The sequence below is a fragment of the Chamaea fasciata genome, unplaced genomic scaffold (assembly GCF_029207755.1).
Source record: "Chamaea fasciata isolate MVZ Bird 193981 ecotype frontalis unplaced genomic scaffold, bChaFas1.0.hap1 SCAF_16, whole genome shotgun sequence".
Lineage (NCBI taxonomy): Eukaryota > Metazoa > Chordata > Aves > Passeriformes > Sylviidae > Chamaea > Chamaea fasciata.
Genome location: NW_027094101.1, coordinates 14,837,307 through 14,856,601, shown reverse-complemented (window position 1 = coordinate 14,856,601; position 19,295 = coordinate 14,837,307). Strand labels below are relative to the sequence as shown.

The 19,295-nt window shown below is 55.1% G+C and overlaps 1 protein-coding gene across 1 annotated transcript in view; it reads right to left on the bottom strand.

Moving 5' to 3' along the window:
* The window catches only part of WDR90 (WD repeat domain 90), a 44,916-nt gene that overhangs the window by 12,009 nt on the left and 13,612 nt on the right, over positions 1-19,295 (bottom strand). The window contains 24 exon segments of the mRNA XM_066197762.1: positions 707-765; positions 2,263-2,347; positions 2,743-2,862; positions 3,944-4,087; positions 5,022-5,152; positions 5,527-5,713; positions 5,800-5,922; positions 6,489-6,660; positions 7,510-7,621; positions 8,105-8,273; positions 8,521-8,711; positions 9,917-10,076; positions 10,838-10,959; positions 11,567-11,669; positions 12,560-12,660; positions 13,634-13,813; positions 14,229-14,348; positions 14,765-14,802; positions 14,885-15,018; positions 15,538-15,666; positions 15,942-16,103; positions 16,488-16,618; positions 18,268-18,398; positions 18,901-19,040. Of these exon segments, the coding sequence (XP_066053859.1) occupies positions 707-765; positions 2,263-2,347; positions 2,743-2,862; positions 3,944-4,087; positions 5,022-5,152; positions 5,527-5,713; positions 5,800-5,922; positions 6,489-6,660; positions 7,510-7,621; positions 8,105-8,273; positions 8,521-8,711; positions 9,917-10,076; positions 10,838-10,959; positions 11,567-11,669; positions 12,560-12,660; positions 13,634-13,813; positions 14,229-14,348; positions 14,765-14,802; positions 14,885-15,018; positions 15,538-15,666; positions 15,942-16,103; positions 16,488-16,618; positions 18,268-18,398; positions 18,901-19,040 (3,144 nt within the window).

Here is a 19,295-nt window from a genome sequence, read left to right as displayed (position 1 = left end):
TTCCACCTGCCTCCCTCACTTGAAGCTCCTGATCCCGCTGGAGATAAGGCCTGGGCACTCCCATGGCTCCTCCAGGAGCAGAGAAGGGGGGCCGGGCTGGTCCCCCCAGGCCCCTGAGCTGATGCTGCCCAGCACAACACCATGGAGGGAACCAGCTGCTAATGGGCAGCAGGAGAAACCATCTGAGGCACCGGGAACAAGTGCCTGAACAGACTGATCCCACTTCCCTGTCCAAACTGTGCTGGGACAGCAAGCCGCCAAGGGGCACAGGCTGGCTGGATGCTGCTGCGCACAGCTGGCCTGGCTCAGAGCACCAAACCCATCCCCGGAGGGTACAGCGGGCAGGGAACGGGGCCTGGCCTTTCCAAGGGCTCTGTGGCGGTCTCTCTCTGTGGCCCTGCTGTGCTGAGGGCCCCAGCAGCAGCAACTGGGGCCCGGGGAGGGACCAACACCCTCCTCAGGGCAGAGAGCCGCAAGTCAGGATCAGCCCCCAAGTCAGAGCACAAACTGAGGGAAACACCACCTCAGCTGGAGCTCTGTGCGGTCCTCACTGACCTCACCTGAAGCAGCCCCGTGGGTGTCACAGTCCCAGGAGCTGCGAGCACCTCCCAGACACCCCTATCTCCAGTGGGGACACTGGGGACAGAGCTGTCCCACCCAGCGAGGGGCCCCGGGGTGGGGCTACGCGCGTCCCCTCCCCACTCACCTCTTCAGGAAACTCCTCTCCCACCAGAGCCATGATCAGGGACGTCTTCCCCACCTGGGCTAGGAAATGAAGGGAGGACGTTGACATTGGCACGGGTACGGCAGAGCATGAGGGGGACAGCGGCAGGCGGGAGCCACGATCGGAGCCGTGACACCACGGATCGGCTGGTGACAATGACACCCAAGGGGCCCGGGGCCACGAGCGGGCCCGGTCTCTCCCCTAGTCCTACCAGTGACGGGGGGCCCACCTGGACCCCGCCCGCTCTCGCCCCTCTCCGGCAGGAGAACCCTTTTCCCCGGGCTGCCCGTGCGCCCCTCCCCGTTCCCGGGCTGGAGGAGCCTCCCCCGGCCCCGCGCCCCTCACCCTCCCCGAGCAGGAGGATCCGCACGTCCCGCTTCATGGCGGCGCCGCCGCCTCCCGGCCCCGCTTCCGGCCGCACCACCGAGAGGCGGCGCAGAGCGGCGCGGGGCGGCGCGGCGCCCCCTAGCGAGGCCAGCACACCGAGACCTCCAGAGTTGGTCTTTCGATCCTTTATTGACGAAAAAAAAAACCACCAACCCCACAAACGTTCAACGGCAACAAACGGCGAGCGGGGCCGCGAAACACGTCCCGGGGCCGGGCGGGGCCGCACGCGGGCCAGCCGCTGCCGCCGGCGGCCCCTGCAGCCGTGGGGGCGGTGGTTTGGGCCTGTCCCGGGGCGGGCCCCGCCGGAGAAGCGCCGCTGGTGCGGGCCCGGCCCGGCTCAGGCGCCCGGGAGCTCCCACACGAGGACGGCGCTGTGGGAGGCCGAGAGCAGGCGGCGGCCGGAGGGCGCGAAGCGGCAGAAGTGCACCGTGTCGTCATGGCCGGCGTAGTCCTGCGGGGCCCCGGCGGGGCAGGGCTGCAGCCTCAGCAGCCGGTCTGGGGAGAGGAGCGGCTCAGGGCTGGCCGGGAGGCTCTGACTGTCCCCGATCACCCTCCAGACCCGTTCCCTGGGGCTTGCCCGGGCCACGACCACCCCTCCCTATCGCTCACAGACTTCCTTCATTTCTAGTCCCTGCCAGAACCACCATTCGTGGTCACCTCCCAGCCCCTTTCCACGGCTTGTTCTAGCCAGAAGCACCATTGCCCCTCACCCCCAGACCCTCTCCCTGTCTTTTTCCCGCTGGAAGCACCGTTCCCAGTCACTCCCCAGGCTCTCTCCCCGCTGCTGAGCTGAGTGACACAGGACCAGCAGATCCAAACTGCTGCAGAGGTGAGGTGCCCTTGCCAGGAGCCGGATTCCGCCTGTCCCCGCGCTGTGGGAAGGTCCCTGCTGCCTCAGGGGCTGCAGCTCACACAGCCACAGAAAGACAGCCCAGCACCCCGGGAAGTCTCACTCCAGTGACAAACCCTGCCTGCGGACAAGCGGGATTGACCTCATGCATCTCGTTTCTGACCCAGGAGTCTCCTGGAGGTTTCTCCTCGCCCTGGACTGTAGCTCCCAGGCCTGAGGACGTGTCTCTTGTTTCGAGGAATAAGGACACTTGTTCCCCCTCTGGCAGAAGGAGAATGGGCCAAGCACCCCCAGCACTCACCACCGAAGCCGATGGCCATGAAAGGGGCGGCTGGGGACAGGCTGAGGGACGTGGCAAAGGCTGGCAGGGAGATCTTCCTGAGCACCTGCAGCCCAGCAAGAGAAACAGCAGCAGCTCAGAGGGGGAAAGGCAACACCCAGAGCTGTGCAGCCACAGCCCTAAGGAGGGTGATGGGGAGGCTGAGCGTGCACAGCTCTGAAAGCCGCCCCAGGAATCCAGGAGACAATAGGGACAGTGTTAATGCTCTGGAAGCAGCCGCCTTCCCCTCCCGTGGGAGCAGGGACTGGCTGCCTGCCTGGATGCAGCCTGAGGCAGAGGCAGGGCTCTGCTGCTCACCTGGGCCACACTCGGCAGTTTCCAAGATGAAAAACTGTTCCCTGAGCAGCTGCCTGAGCCCACCCCACGCCTGTGACCGAGGGTAACACAGCGCAGCTCTGCCAGCCCTCACTGTCCCCACTGCCCGTGGCAGGGGACAGGTACCTGTTTCTTCCTCAGGCTGTAGAACAAAGCTTCCTTCTGCAGCCCAAAGCCCACGTAGACCAGGACACCGTGTTCCCAAGGGCAGAACGCGGCCAGGCTGGGCGGGAGGCTGTCCAGATCCTAGTGAGGGAAACACAAAGGCAACAAAACTGAAGCTGGATTATCTTATTTCCATCAAGGAGAGAAAAGAGAGCACAGAGGGACACCAGGGTTGTGAGTGTTTGAGCAGTGGGACAGGAGTATGGTGGAGGTTGCTTCCTCCCTCTTTCCCATCTCAGGCTCAGGGAAAGCAAGGAACAACCACACCCTGTCATGGAAACCTGAAGCAAATAGTTTAGTGTTGTAGGAGCAGGTCCCATGGGGGTGCAACAGGTTGAATTCCCACTGAGATATTATTGCTGTGTGAGCTTGAAGCAGGGATTTGGTTATGGATCCGTTTAACACAAGAAAAGAGGGCCCAGGAGGCAGATCTTGAGCACTGGATCGAAGATCAAACCTTCATGCTGTAGGGAGAGCTGTAGTGAGCTTCTTTTCACAGGAAATCCATCTTTTTGGAAATAACCAGAATTACTGACAGAACCCAGCTGCTGTATGGACCCAGGCTGAGGCACTGCCTCTTGCCCCCCAAAACCACCCAACTCCCTTCTGTCTGCCAATGTCACCTGGACCAGGGACCATCTCCATCCTCTCCAAGACAGATCCTCTTGCTTTTCTAGCAGGTGTCCTGCTGCCCAAACCCTACCCCTGGGCTGGAGCCAGAGGCTTCTGCCAAGCAGCAGGGACGCACAGGGCTGAGTACTTGGCTCTGGGAAGCTGTCACCACGATCCTGGCTTGGAATATTCACACTCCTCGGGAGTGTCAGAATTAGCAGTACACTCATAATTAGCTCTCCCTCCTGCACACCGTGCTCACTGCTGCCCAGGCTCTGCTTTGCTGGCACAGAGCTGTCAGCTCTTTGCAGGTGCAGTTTAGGGCTCCTCATGCTTAAAAAGTCAGTGCTCCAGGGCAGTCTGGCATTGTTACACTTTCTTCCACACCCAAGAAGGTGCATTGACAAGATACTCTGTCAACTGGACTAACAGAGATGCCTTTCCTAAGCACACACTCACTTTCTTAGAGCCCTGTGCCTCCCTCCTTCATCTCTGCTGGTGTCCAGCCTCCTACCAGGACCAGGCAGGGCCTGGCAGGTGCCACACTCACCTCGGGGCCAGCAGGAGCTGGGAAGCTGAGCCAGTCGAGGAGCTCACACTTGTCCTGGAGCCAGTCGGAGGCCCAGACGCTGACCCGGCGGTCAGAGCTGGTGGCCAGCCAGAGCTCCCCTCCTTCCACCCCAAAGTCATGGTACTGTGGGGCACAAACACAAGCCGGTCATTCTGAGGGCACAGAGGCCTTGAAGCAAAGGGGTAATAAAGAGCGGGACAGGAACTCATGGGAACATGGAGCTTGTGTTTAGGGGATCAAAGCCAGGATTAACCTCTGTTTGTGGCTGCCCCTGGATCCCTGGAGTGTCCAAAGCCAGGCTGGATGGGGCCTGGAGCAGCCTGGGATAGTGAGAGGGGTCCTTGCTCATGGTAGGGGCTGGAAATGGATGACTGCATTTTAAGGTCCTTTCCAACCCAAATCCTGGTCTGAAAGACACAGTTCTCTTCCCTGGGACACCCTCTGGATCTCCTAGGGGAGTTATTTCCAATACCATGTGTCCCCTAACAACGTCCTCCACCTCAAATCAAGGAGGATTTTCTCAGATTACCAGGAAACACAGCCTTGCAGTGTAGATGATCTTAAAGCCTGAGAGCTTAGGGAAAACTATTCCCATTTCTGCTGTGCAAAGGAAAAAAAACCTCTCCATGAAGAGGAGGACAAAGGAGGTACTCCAACCATCCCACTGCTGCACAGCCAAGTCTTTCCAGCTCCACTGAGCAATGGTACAGGCTGCCAAAGAGCCTTTTCGGGGGCCACAGGGGCTGCAAGCTCACAGCCTGGGCTGCTCCTCTCCAGGAGCCTGTGGCACAGGTTCATGTCATGCCCGCGTGCAGGGTGTCAACAACTGCCACCAAAGGTCCCCCTGCAGGCACAGCCTAGCTCAAGCTGCACCTGCAACACATGGAGCTTTATTCCACTGAATATATCCTTGGAAAAACTGAACAGAAGTTGCTGGAGGGGATGGAGGAAGATTTCCAAAGAGGAAAAGCAAGGGACACAGCAAACTTGCTGACCATGCTGCTTCCCAGAGCTGTGCAGTGACACGTGGGGACTGGACTCGCCCCTGAGGTCTCACCTGCTTCCTGGTGCACTGCAGAACAGTGATAGGGGAGCCTTTGTGGTCAGCCAGGACATGGATGGTCATTCCAGTGCGAGGGCTGCTGACAGCCACTGTCCCATCCCTGCCCCCTGATAAGATCATTTCCCCTGTTGGCAGAGGAAAGAATGGGACACTTCTTGGAGGAGAAAATGGTCAGAAGAGAAAGGTCCAAGATGATGGGATACCAGTGTCCTGAAACACTGTGAAAGGCTGGGAACATCCCAGTCAAGGGCTGGCTATGATGAGATGTCTCAGAGACAGCCCTTAAACCTCCGCACCGAAGAAGAGCCACAGTAGATCATCAAACAAAGGTGTTTGTTGTACCCAAACCTTGGCTGAGACAAGTCCTGTGGCTCTCCCTGGCCCTGGGGTTTGGTCAGGTGGCCAGGACACAGCAGCTGGAGGTCAGGATAAGCCCAGGCAGCACCAAGCCACATTCCCCGAGGTCACATGTCCCCACTGTCACCTCAGGCAGCCTCACCATCAGTGGAGTAGGTGATTGCTGTCAGTGCAGCAGCGTGGGGGTGCATTTTCAGCTCCATCTCTGTCCTGGAAACACTGAACACACGGACAGTGCCATCGCTGTACCCTGCCACCACGTGCTGGCTCTCGCCGGGACAAGGCCACACCCCAACGGGACGAGGCTTCCAGGCCAGGCACTGGCAGCTCTGCAAGGAAATTGGCAGAGACCGGGTGACACAGGGGACACTTCCCTGTGCCAGGAGGAAGGGACCGATGTGCCATGAAGCCTTACCTGGTTGAGCACCTGGAACTGCACCACCAGCTCCGTGCTGCCCAGAGCCCAGACCCTCACGCTGCCGTCCTCCCCGCACGTGGCACAGTGACTCTCGTCAGGACTAAAGCACACCGCGGTCACCTGCTCCAGGGAACAGGCAGAGAGCAGCGGCTCTAGGGGTGCCACAGCCCAGAGCACATCAGCAGCCCTGCCCCTTCATCCCCCAGGATTCTGCTCATGGGAGACACCAGATGAGAAGGAACATGAAGGAAGGTGCAGAGCTTTGCTTTTGGGCTAACAGGACAAGAGGAAATGTCCTCAACTTGCACCAGGGAAGATTTAGATTGAATATTAGGAAGAATTTCTTCACAGAGAGGGTTGTAAAGCACTGGCACAGGCTGCCCAGGGCAGTGGTGGAGTCACCATACCCGAGAGTGTTCAAAAAATGTGTGGATGTGGCACATGGGGACTTGATTTAAGGGTGAATGTCATGGTGGTGCTGGGTTGGTGCTTGGACTTAATGATCTTAAAGGTCTTTTCCAACCTTATCAATCATGGGAAAGAGTAAACCCAGCTCCAAAGGTAGGACCAGGCAAGGTGCACTGCAAATAAAATACCATCCCTCCTACCATTTGAACCTTTTTTTCTGTAGCAGAAAGATACCCTGAAGCAACAGCAAAACTCAAAGCAGGCCCAGCCCCTCTGACCTTGTTCTTGTGGCCGCTGATGAGTCGGATGCTGGTGCTCTCCACCCAGTTGATGTACCACAGGGTCCCTGCCGTGGTGCCCACAATTCCCATTTCCAGGGAGTCGTCAAAGGCTGCGCTTACAACTGTCCCATCCAGGGTGATCTCGTGTTCCAGCAGGACTGAGCCAGACCTGGAGGAAGGCAGGATGGGAGAAGGACTGGCTCAGATGTTGGAACAGTCACTCTGCCTGCTTTAAATCCAACTTTCTAATGAACCATCTCAATGAGGGGCTCCTGTCCATGGAACTGGGAGAGTTGGGGTTGCTCATCCTGGAGACCTCAGAGCCCTTTCTAGGGCCTAAAAGGGCTCCAGGAGAGCTGGGGAAGGACTTCAGACCAGAGCCTGGAGTGACAGGACAAGGGAGAGGGGCTTCCCACTGCCAGAGGGCAGGGTTGGATGGGACATGGGAAAGGAATTCTTCCCGTGAGGGTGGGGAGGCCCTGGCACAGGGTGCCTCAAAAAACTGTGGCTGCCCCTGGATCCCTGACAGTGTCCAAGGCCAGGTTGGACAGGGCTTGGAGAACCTGGGGTAGTGAGAAGTGTCCCTGCCCATGGCAGGGAGGGTTGGAATGGGATGGTCTTGAAGGTTCCTTCCCACCCAAACCATTCCATGATTCTGTGATTTGCCCTTCAACCATCTTTTCACAGGAAAGTAAAAAACCAGGGTATGCAATAGCATGAGAGAAGAAATAAAAGCAATGTATTTCCCCTGAGTCTCCTAAAGGAATTCCTACAAACCACTGACACAAACTTCAGGCACGATAAACACCCACTTCCACTATTAAGAAGGTTCAGCTACCTGTGGCAAAAATTCAGTCAAAAGATCCAGACAGAAAGAATCAGCAGTCACGGGATGGAGAGAAAAAGCTAAGGATGAAGAGCAGCAGGAGCAGCGTGGTTGCACGTGGTGTCTGTCTGTGAAAAGCCACCTCTCAGACAGGTCCTGGGGGCTGCCAGGTGAGGGGCCACGAGCTCCTACCTGGCCTCGGGCCCTTTCAGCCTCAGCTCCTGCACGGTGGCCACGGACCACAGGCGGATGCGCTTCGTGTTGCTGCCGCTCACCAGCCGGCTGTGCCGACACACCAGCACACCTGGGGAGGAAGGGCACCTGTCAGTGCCCATTGCTCCCTGTCACCATTCCAAGGGGGCTCCTGACAGCCACTTGGGCAGAAAAGTGGGAGGGTTCTACAGTCCAACACTGTTTTACAGACTAGAGGTCTGTAGCTGTTTTGGCACAGGCTGCCCAGAGCAGCGGTGGAGTCACCATCCCTGAAAGATTCAAACAGCTTGTGAATGTGGTGCTCAGGGACATGGTGTAATGCTGGGTCTGGCAGTGCTGGCTTAGTGGTTGGACCTGATGATCTTAGAGACCTCTTCCAACCTCAGTGATTCTATGAAGCCCCCAGGAAACCCAGGACCCTGAGGAAACCCAGGTCACAGATCCACTGTCACCCCACACATCTTGCAGCCAGCACAGCAAACTGGTTTTCCAAACACAGCTGAATTGGGAAGTCTGTAAGCTCATGGCTTCTTTCCCAACACATTCCCCGTAACAGCCCTGACACTGCACCCACCGATCTCGCCCTCATCAGCCTCCCACGTCATGAAGCAGGATCTGGTCTCTGTGTCCCACACACAGATCTGGCCTGAGTTGGTCCCAGTGTAAAGGAGAGTGTCAGCACCATAAGAGAGAGATGTCAGCTCCACCAGCCCCAGCACATCTGGGGCAGGGGCTTGATGAACCTGTCAGAGCACAAAAACCAGGAATGTCAAAGGGAATGAAAGTGCTTAGATGCATCAGGAGAAAAATACATCCTCCTTCCCTCAATTCCTGCAGTTAATGCCTCAAATACAACCAAACGCTGCTTGTGCACAGTCAATATCACCTCACTGAGAGAAATCATCAGCTCTCACACAGCCCTCACCAGGAGCTTGGAAAATAAGTCAGAGATGCTGAAAATAAATCTTAAAAGGTAAAAGGAAGGTTTACCTTGAGTTTGACAGCAGCTCCCTGCTGCTCCAACAGCCAGAACATCACAGCTCCCCTCCCCACACAGGCCAGGTCTTGGTGAGAGCCAGGGCTAAAAGCCACATCATGGAGAGGCTCCGAGACACGAGTGGACAGCAGGAGCTCATAGGTGTGGGTGCTCCACAGAGCCATGGTCTGGTCACTGTAGTCCCCTAAGGAGAACGGAAAAGACAGGAAGAAGAATTCTGCTGCCTCACGATGCTCACAAGCATCCCCACAGCACACACACATCAACTGCGTCACTCCCTCATCCAGCTGCTGGCACAGAACTGTCCCAAACACCATTCCAGGCATGGACACAACTCCTTCTGTGCTCAGCACAAGCTGCACAACACGACAGATGCTTGCCCGAGTTAAGGACGGACAGAACTGGCCCAGCACTTCACACTGGAGGTTCTAGCAAACCTGTCCTGGCAGTGGAGTCATTTGGAGCAGCCAGGGCTGGGATTGCAGCAGGCAGAGCAGTTTTCCTGCTATTTCTCCATCCTTAAGAGTCACTGCACACCTTGGGGAATGCCTCGCACAAACTCCAGTGACACTGGGCACTCAGGGCTAAACCCTGTCTTGACAAAGAACAGGATGTCACCTTTGTCAGGGTCCCAGCTGAGATGGGAGCTGACCTCCATGGAAGCCCCCACAGTTGGGTGGGAGCAGAAGGCATTGGCCTCAGTGATGGCAAAATTCCCAAGCTTTCAGAGAGCTCAGGACAGTGCTCTCCTGCTGCCATTCCTAGGCTCCACAAGCTCTGTGGAGACTTTCAGCTTTTCCCTCCCCTGCAGACCAGACCAGAGCTGGAGGAGGAGAGCTCCTCTCCCACACTGCTGCCTGAAGAGCACGAAGCTCCCTTTCTCTCCAGCAAAGCCTACTTTTCTATCCAAAGGCAGCCTCACCAGCCCAGAGCAAGCTTACTGCCTGCTCCACAGGTCCCTTCTCATGCAAAACAAGAGCTTCCTAATTGCATGTTGTCCTTTAAATGTCCCCTGCCTGAACAAAACAGACAGCTTGAGCATCCATCCTGTGCTGGCATGGCTGCCTGGCAGGAGGCTCACAGTTGGGAGCCTGGCTACTTCTGTCCAAGTCCATCTAGGCAGCAATAACAAGTCCAGAAGAAGGCTTTTCCCACTGCACACTATAAATAGTAGCCAGAAACCATTTACAGGGGGTTTAAGATGCAGTGGTGAGTCAGGAGAAGAAAGATGTAACTGCTGCATTCCCTGTTGTCCCAAGGAACAGCTTCCTACCCACGAGCCTGCTGCACATCCGGCAGGTATTTGGTGCTCACAGCATCCTCCTGCCATGAGCTGTCTGCTCTGGGAGGCACCCCTGCACTCACAGCTGCTGTTACAGGAGTGCTCACCTATGGTGACAAGGAATTTGTCATCCCAGGAGAAAGCCATGGCTTGCACTTGTGTCTGATGGTGGAACAGCTCTGCTGTGCAGGCCCCATCCTGGGTGCTCCAGATGCAGATCTGACAGTGGGAGTCTCCATCCTTCTTCCCTGAGGCAGAGGCAAGAACCTAACAGAACAATGTGTAAGTAATTAGAGAATGCTCATTAGCCTTAACAGTTTTTCTTCAGTCCCACATTAAAGGGATGTGGTTGGCAAATGGAGAATTCTGTGAGAAACAACCATTCAGCTGATGGCAGGAGGGAAAGGCAGCATCTCCCAGAGGAAGAGAACAGCCTTTACAAAATCACTGGGACTGGGAAAGATCTTCAAGATCATCGAGTCCAACCTGTGACTGATCCTCACCTTGTTACCCAGCCCAGAGCACTGAGTACCCCATCCAGCTCCTCCTTGGACACCTCCAAGGATGGGGACTTCACCACTCCTGGGCAGCCCCTTCCAATGCCTGGCCACCCTTTCTACGGAGAAATTCTTCCTGATGTTTAACCTGAAACTCCCCTGGCACAACTTAAGGCCATTTCCTCTTGTCCTGTCCCTGTTCCCTGGGAGCAGAGCCCGACCCCCCCTGGCTGTCCCCTCCTGTCAGGGAGTTGTGCAGAGCCACAAGGTCCCCCCTGAGCCTTCTTTTCTCCAGACTGAGCCATTCCCAGCTGCTCCTCATCAGACTTGTGCTCCAGCCCCTTCCCCAGCTCTGTTCCCTTCTCTGGACATTCTCCAGCCCACACTGAGCCAGCACAACAGATAGTTGACTCCAAAATGATTTCCATAGCCTCCAGGCAGAAGGAGGAACAGACAAATGGGATTTGAGGCTGTGAGACTCCAAAGTGAGAGGGACAAGCCCTGGCCTGGGGCAGCAGCAGCCTCTCCCACCTGGGCATCGTGGCTGAGGGCCAGTGTGGAGATCTCCTCGGCGTGGCCCAGCCGGTGGTTCTGGGACCCCGAGTGCAGATCTTCAACCACGATGACACAGCCACAGGAGTAGGCGAAGAAGCCTGGCAGAGGAGGAGGAGGAGAGGGGATGTTTTCATGGAAAGGCTGCACATACAGCCCCCACCACAACCCACGTGGAAAATTCTATGATTCATTAATACGTAAAAGCTGACTCTTTGATGCAGCTCAGCAGCAGCAGGTTGGGAGCGGGGTGAAATCTCACTTTCCCTAACCTGAGTAAAGCAGAGCTGCTGAGCATCATTCCAGCTGGATAAAGAAGGCAGGATGGGCTTTGTGAGCTTCCCTCCTGCTCTGTCCACTCAACAACTGGAGCCTGAGTCTGCCCCACCAACTAAAGCTTGCCAACAACAAAGAGCTACTGGATTTCACCAACACAAAGAACCCCTGTGTTCAAGCAAAGATCCCAATCCAACAGTCAGAAGATCATAACTTCACTCAGTACACACCTCTAGAATCACACACGTGTTGGTTAGAAAGGGCCTTAAAGGTCGACTTGTTCCACCCCCTGCCACGGACAGGGACACCTTCCATTATCCCAGGCTGCTCCAAGTCCTATCCAACCTGGCCTTGGACACTTCCAGAGATCCAGGGGTAGCCCAGAGCTTCTCTGGCAACACATCCCACCACTCCAGAGCATTCCCAGTGTACCTGTATCCGGGTTCCACACCATATTTCCTCTGCCATTCCCATTGTAGCCGATCACTGCTTTCAGCTTCAGCACCTCACTGCCCGCTGGAGGAGACAAGAAACTCTGCAAGAAAAACAGACACTGGCTTAAAATAATCTCTGGAAGAATGGTCTGGTCAGGTGCATCAACACCCACACAGGAAAAAGTGAGTGTCCTCAAACACACATCCCACACAAATCCATGCCAGAACTCACACAATTCCATAATGGAAGAGACAAAGAATATTCCATAACAAAAGAGATGCTGCCCCAGCACAGCCAGGCACAGATGCTTTCAGACAGGGCACAAAACAGGCTGGCAGCAAATGCCCAGGCAAGGAGCAGCTGGTAATCCTGCTGGGAGAGAGTTCCATGGGTTTGGCTGACTTGGGATGCAGATATTTCAACAGGAAGAGAACTGGGAGAAAAATGCTGCCAGGTGGTGGGACAGAGGAAAGGATTGGAGGTGAAATCTGGATGTAGCTGTTCTCCCAGCACTAGCAGCAGAGCTTAGGGAAGGGCTGAGTTAGGTTTCTGTTTTATTCCTGCTGTGTTTGTTAACAGAGCAGGAGCTGTGCCGTGTCTCTCCTCACTACGCTCCATGGATTTGCCTTCCCCAGCCTGCTCTGCCAATGCAGCTGCTCGCAAATATGGGAGCACAATGAATCACTCCATTGCTCACTCGTCTTTCACTCTCAATAGCACATGCCATTTCCATTCCTTTTGAATAAAAATGTATGCAGATTTGGGCAACACAAAAAGAGTTGAGCACAACTCACTTTTTACTAGTCTGGGAAGAGTTACACAGAGAGGAGAACAGGGAATTAACGTTAGGATTTCTCACTGAACATCAGCCCAGGGGTTTATTTCCCAAATTGCTTTCCAACAGAGAACAAAATGGAAACAATTTGGAAAATCCACCTATCCCAGCCCCAAAATGCCTGTTCTCCACCTGGTAGTCAGCACAACTCTCACCTGGGGGAGCACTGATGCCTTGAAGTGAGCCGTGAAATGCCGGTAGGAATCTGGGCGGATGGAACATTGGGACTTGGGAGTTTTGATCCCCTTCCTGGGTTCTGCCACACAAAGGGGAAAACGGTACCCATGGGATGCTGCTCCTGGGAAAGGTTTGGGGGCAGCACCCAGGCTGTGGCTTGCTTATATTTAGGTGCTGTGCGTGTGTGAACACACATGAGGCAAAAATCAAACCGCAGTGTCACATGTAGCATATCCCAAGTGGGAAGGGACCCACAAGGATCATGAGTCCAACCCCTGGCCCCGCACAGACACCCCAACAACCCTGTGCTTCAGAGCATCATCCAAGCCTTCCTGGAGCTCTGGCAGCTGGACCCATTCCCTGGAGAGCCTGGTCAATGCCCGACACCCTCTGGGGAAGAACTTTTTCCTGATGTCCAGCCTGACCCTCCCTGACACAGCTCCAGCCGTTCCCTGGGTCAGCTCCTTTCCCACTCAGCCACACCACACTGCAAACAGCCTAAGGACACCCACACCTCGTGCTCTGGGCACCCCTGTGAGCCCCACAGCTCCAGGACTGTAATAGGAGCACTGGGGGCAATTTTACCCTGAGGCTTTCCAACAAGTCCTGCCAGGGCTGAGCGCTGGCAGCTGCTTGCTCCTGGCAGGTCGCCACACACTGCTGCAGCTCCCAGGCTGTGCAGCTATTAATAGAGCCATTGGGAGCTTTAATTGCAGCTGGATTTAATGGGACATGCCACTCAGAGATGATACTGGCTCCAGGCTGAAGACAGGCTTCTGGTGTGCCCAGAAGCAGCAGCAGGGAAACAGCCAGAAAAACGAGCAGTTTTAGGGATCAATGTGAGCTTTCCTCAACACTGACTTCCTTTGGAAGGTCATGCCCAAGGGAAAACTCCTAAGGAACATGTTGCAGCCTTTCACCTCACAGGTCAGAGCACGTGTCTGGGTCTCTCTGCCCCATAATAATAAAGATCTTTCTTGGGTTTTGGGGGATAGACCAAGCTGCCATGCCAGCCTTCAGCTCTGTGCAAACTGGCAATACCCCTGATTTACCGTTTGCTGGTTTTTCTGGAGACATCGGGCTCTCCTGCCTCACTTTGGGCCTCACAACAGGCTCCTCATTCCCATCTGATTCCACCACAAGGACTGAGGAATCCTTGTGCCCATTTGTCACCTTCCTGCTGCTGTCTGGCTGATCTGCTTCCTCCTCCCTGTCCGACTCTGAGAAAATACCTGGGGAGAAAAATCGGTGGGAAGATGAAGCCATCCATGTCCTTCAGGACCACTTCATGTGTGCCTGACCCCTTGACTTCTGGCAGTGTCAACTCCCCTGCTCTGTGGAACAGTCCAGCTGTTAGGGTGGAGGGCAAAGCAGACAATTCCTATTAGGAATGGCCGACAAGGTGTTTAGCACAGTCAGAGAAGCTGTGCCAGCAGCTCAGTATGTGGAGGAGAGCAGAGGATAAAGGGGTGCTGAACCCCAGCACCTCTAGGCTTTCCTTTCCTTAGGGGAAGGAACTGCAGACTGGTCTGCCGGTCTGCCAGAAGGGATCAGAGGTAGGGATGGCTCCAAGGATGCCGCTGAACTAGGCAAGTTTTTCCCAAAATGAGGTGAATTTTCCCCTTCCCTGCAAGCAGTTCCTCTTACTTTGAAATCCTTCTGGGTGGGCAGAGCTGATATCCAAACATGGTGGGGAGGACAGCAATGGAAGAGGCACTGTCTGCCGAGGGGTCTCAGAGACATCCTTGGGCTTCTCAGAGCTGCTGTCTGGGAAAGGAAAAGGCTTGGTGTCACTTCCTTCACCCCATGCTCCTCTCATCCTTCTGGATGGTGACACCTCCAAGCTCAGTTTTCCAGCTTCCATGGAAGCCACTTCTCTGTGTTTTAAGAAAGAGAGGGACAGAGAGAGAGGGACAATGAGGGAGAAAGAAGATGGAGGAGATGGAGGCAGAGAAAGACAGAACACCAAAGTCGAAAATCTAACAGAAGGCCCAGAGTGGCTCTGCTCAGAACATCCTCACCTAGGCAGACTGAGAGGTGCCAATTAATTTGGGATTGTCCTTCAGAGCTAATTAGCTGGTTTGTCCCCCACTACATGACTCCCTCAGGGAAGGAATTATCCCCCCAAATCCCCACCCTCTGGAAAAGCTGCCAGCACAACTCATGGGAAGAGGCAAACTCACCTGACCTCAGCGGCAGAGTGGATGCAGAGGAATGAGCCCTGGGAAGGTGAGGAGACTGGAGTCACACAGGGATGGGGCAGGGAAAGGGGACACAGGGAAAGCACTGCCCAGCACCATTACCTGGCTGGGGATGACCTGACTGGAGGTGGAGCTAGGAAGTCCCAGAGGAAGATGGCATCCCCAACGCTGATGACATGCTCTTGGTCTGGGGTGAAGGCAACCTGGCGCACGGGCTCCGAGTGGCCGATGAACACCTGGGAGAGAGCATGCCTTGAATCGCCCATCACCACCTGGCCTGTCAGGATGGGGTTACTCCACTCCCTGTCCTGCACAGCCAGGGTCTGCAGGCCTCAGCAGAAGGTCCAGAAGAGGATCTATCACACCTACAGTTCTCACACCTATGGGCTGATCAACCCGGGGACAACCTCCAAGACACTCATCCGGGGAAGGAAGCAAAAGCTGAAGAGTCCAAAGTCTTATCATGCCTCTAAAGCCTTGGGTGAACCACTTTCCTCTCCATGTGGTCCTATCCCTAACACAGAGCTATCACCTACCTCTGTCCTTTGCAGAGGGTCTCACTGGGGTGCTGTGGCAGCTCCAGCCTGTGCCCACTGCTGGGCATTGCTACAATGTGGGATTGGGGCTGCATTTCTCTGCTGGGCAAACTGGGACTGGGGACACTGGGCCAAGTCATGCAGAGCCCATTTGTTGCTCTCTTCTCTGGGGACTCAGCAATGCAACACCACCCCCTTCCCTCCCTGTGTGGGCAGTACCTGGAAGTTGATGTTGAAGCGCATCCGATAGTCCCACACTTTGATGACCTTGTCACCAGCAGTGAGCAGGTACTGGCCATCCTTGCTCAGTGCCAAGGAAGAACAGGTCAGCCTGTGCACAGGGGACACCTGAGGACAAGAAATGGCACCAGCAGCCTTAGCTGAGCTGGTTCATATCCTTGTTTACACTTCAGCAAGAGAACTGCAGTGTGACAGTGTGGAAAACAAGGACAAGCTCAGGCTCACCCTGAGCACGAGCACACTGGGACAGCTGCAGGCTTCCCACTTGTGTTTTTTTCAAGCCTGTGAGCTCCTGGAGGAGTTTTTCTCTCATTTAACCTCCCACAGAGACATGAAGTGCCCAGCCCCCACGGGAGACCTCAGGATGAATTTCAGTGTCCTACCTCTCGCACCAGTTGTCCGGTTTTTGCATCAAGCACGAGGATTTTGTTGGAAGAAGTGGATACCAGGAGCTCGCCCTGAGGCACAGGACCAAAGCAGACATTCACTGCAGAGTCCAAGATGTTGCTGTGCAGGTCCAGGATGCTGATGTCCACCCTCAGCAGCTGTGGAACAAAGAGCCACTGAACAAACACTGCAGGAGCCTCAGGATTGCTCCTGTGCTCCAAACACAAGGCTATGGAGACCCCCTGGATCCTTCCCTTCCCACTCAATGAGGGGCTGCAGGTCCAGGCAATGCCCAGGAGAGCAGGTCAAGAGAGAGGTGAGAGCTGACAGTCTCCACAGCATCTCTCCACATTATCTTTCTAGAGGGGAATGAAGTCAGAGGAAAAGAAACCTTGAATTTGTTGTTTCTGTCTCACAGAAGGCAACACAGGGAGCTCACTGTCAGCTGGTGCCCCACGCCCCGATCCCCCTCCCTGGATGCTGCCTATGGAGTTTGCAGGGGACACCCCTGTCCCCAGGAGCGAGGGGAGTCTGCTGGGTACCTCATCCAGTGAGCAGGCCTCCATCACTGTCACGACATACTTGGAGGGCCCCACGAAGGCCAGCAGGCGACTGTCCCCACTGACCACCAGAGTGTCCATGCCACTCCCAGCATCCCGGGCCACCACATTGCCTGGGGGACACAGCAAGAGAGTGAGGAGGAGCAAAGCCCACTCTGAGGGTGCTGCTGAACAGCAGCTGCAGCTTCTCCTGCAGCCTGAGAAAAAAAGCAACCTGTACCGTAGGAGATGCTACAAATTTTACTTACACACCCAGAATGTGCAGTGAACCACCTCAAAAACAAGGTTGAGATGCACAGCTTGCTGCCTGAGTGAACATGCAGTGTTTTCAAGGAGAGCAGAACAAAGTCAAAGGAATAAAATTGATGTTAGGGCTTATTTTTTAGCGTTACAAGAGGCTGTGATGAGGAGCTCTCTGAGATCTCAGCTGCAGCCTGGGTGTCTGAACCCAGGGCAGAATGAAGTCAGTGCTGAACACCAGCACGCTGATGTCAGTCCAGAGGGCAGAGAGACCCAAAGGTCTGAAAATCACAGAAATTACAGCAATTCTCTGTACTTATTCCATGACCATAATTCCACTGCTCTGTCCCTGGAACGTGACCAGGCAGCAAACAGAGTTTCAGAGCAGAGTCACCATGCAAAGGTCCAGCTGCAGCACCGACACCAAACCTGGGTGATTCTGGATGAATTCCCTGATTCCTTAAACCCCTGTTCCTTCTGCATGCTTCCTGGGGCAGGTTCCTCCTCTTTGTGCAATGTTGCAGTGTATAAAAATCGGAGTTCCCTTTCCCTGCCCAAGCTTGTGCTGTCACAACTCATTTCCAAAGCGTACATTAAATGTGACACTAATTTTTGCAAACAGCCTTGCCCCTGCCCTGCCTCTAGCTTTCCACCAGCTCCATTCACCAGCGCAGAGCAGCTCTGCTGCAGGCAGGATTAGGGCAACAATTCACTTCAAATAAATTAAACTGCACAGGCACAGAATGGAAAGAGTCAGGGCCTGGGCATGAATAAACCTCTGTGACCTCAGCACATTCATGAAGTCATCACACCAGCAGGATGAGAGGGTTTGAACCAGCACAGGTAGGGAAGTGCTGGCAGTCACTGGGGTTTGCTCACACAGAAGGTACAAACAGAAATCACAGAATCATTAAGGTTGGGAAAGCCCTCTAGTATGATCAAATCCACTAAAATATGTCCTCAGGTGCCACACCTACATGTCTTTTAAATCCCCCCAGGGATGGTGACCCCACCACTGCCCTGGGCAGCTGTGCCAGGACCTGAGCTTCCTGTCCATGAAGAAATTCTCTCATGATCAAATCTAAACCTCCACTGGCACAACTTGAGGCCATTTCCCCTTGTCCTGTCCCTGTTGCCTGGGAGCAGAGCCCAACTCCCCCAGCTGTCCCCTCCTGTCAGGAAGTTGTGCAGAGCCACAAGGTCCCCCCTGAGCCTCCTTTTCTCCAGGCTGAGCCCCTTTCCCAGCTCCCTCAGCTGCTCCTGGTGCTCCAGCCCCTTCCCCAGCTCTGTTCCCTTCCCTGGACATGCTCCAGCCCCTCATTGTCTCTGTTGCAAGGAGCCCAGAACTGGCCCCAGGACTGGAGGTGCCTCAGCAATGCCCACTGCAGGGAGAAATGACAAAATTCAGAAGGTTCATGGGGAATATCACCCCAAGCAGGAGGAGTTTGGGTTGGCTCTGGTGTCAGGATGTCTGTGCTAATACAAAAAAAGAAGAAAGGCAACCCCAACCCCAGAGTCTTACCCAGGACTCTCAGAACTTGTGCTTTCTGTGCCACAAATCGGTACAGAGCCAGAGTTCCCTGCAAGCAGGAGCTGAACATCAAATTGCCATCGGGAGAGAAGGTCAGCCCGGTGATCGCAGTGCGGTGCTGCCTGAAAGAGGGCAGAAAACGTGGAAGAAGGAAGAGAAAAAAGAGTCACAGACAGAGGGAACAGTGGTGATGTTGAGTGTAACATGGTGAAGAACCCAAGAGAATAAATTAACCAGGAACAGAGGAGGACCCCACTGTGCTCATCCCTGTAGCAGCCCAGGACAACCAACTCTCCAACCTGCCAGAAAACCGAGCCCCAAATGCAGCGCTCCAGGCCTGGGTGGAACCTGCTCCCTCTCCCTTGGGAGTGTCCTCCCAATCCCACACTGAGGCTCACAAGGGCTCCCTGCCCAGCTGCTCTCTAGGACAAGTTCTTTCCTACTGCTGTCCACTGGGAAGTCACAAAGAAAGCCCTCAAGGCTTTCATCACCCGGAGCTTCGGCACAGCGGGATCTGCCCCAAACCCACCCAGCTGGGACCTGAGGCTTGTGGAGCTCCATGATTGTCACTGTGGCTCTGTCTCCTCACCCAGTTAGAGCCCATGTAGCTCCCACTTCACTCACTTGTGCTCCAGCTGGAGGTCAGAGGCAGCCAGGCTGAAGATCCGCACCACGCCGCTGTCGAAGCCACAGGCCAGCATGTTCCAGAAGGGGTGGAAGGCCACGGTACACGGAGTTTCCTCTGCAGCTGCAAAGTCATACAGCTGCAGGGAAGAGACACCACGGGCATGAAGCTGGAGAGGACTGGAGCTGCAGCTGGACCCAACAACTGGTCAGCCTCACATCTCCACCATGAGTGTGTCCCTGCTCCTGCCTGGATGGATCCAAAGCCCAGGGAAATCCTTTGGGCATTTAGATAAAGCCCTTTGGGTGTTATGGTTTGTGCTAAAAGGCAATCTTCAACAGATGGAGAAAAAGGAAATAGTTTTGTCTAACAATACCTCAGAATTCCCTACTTC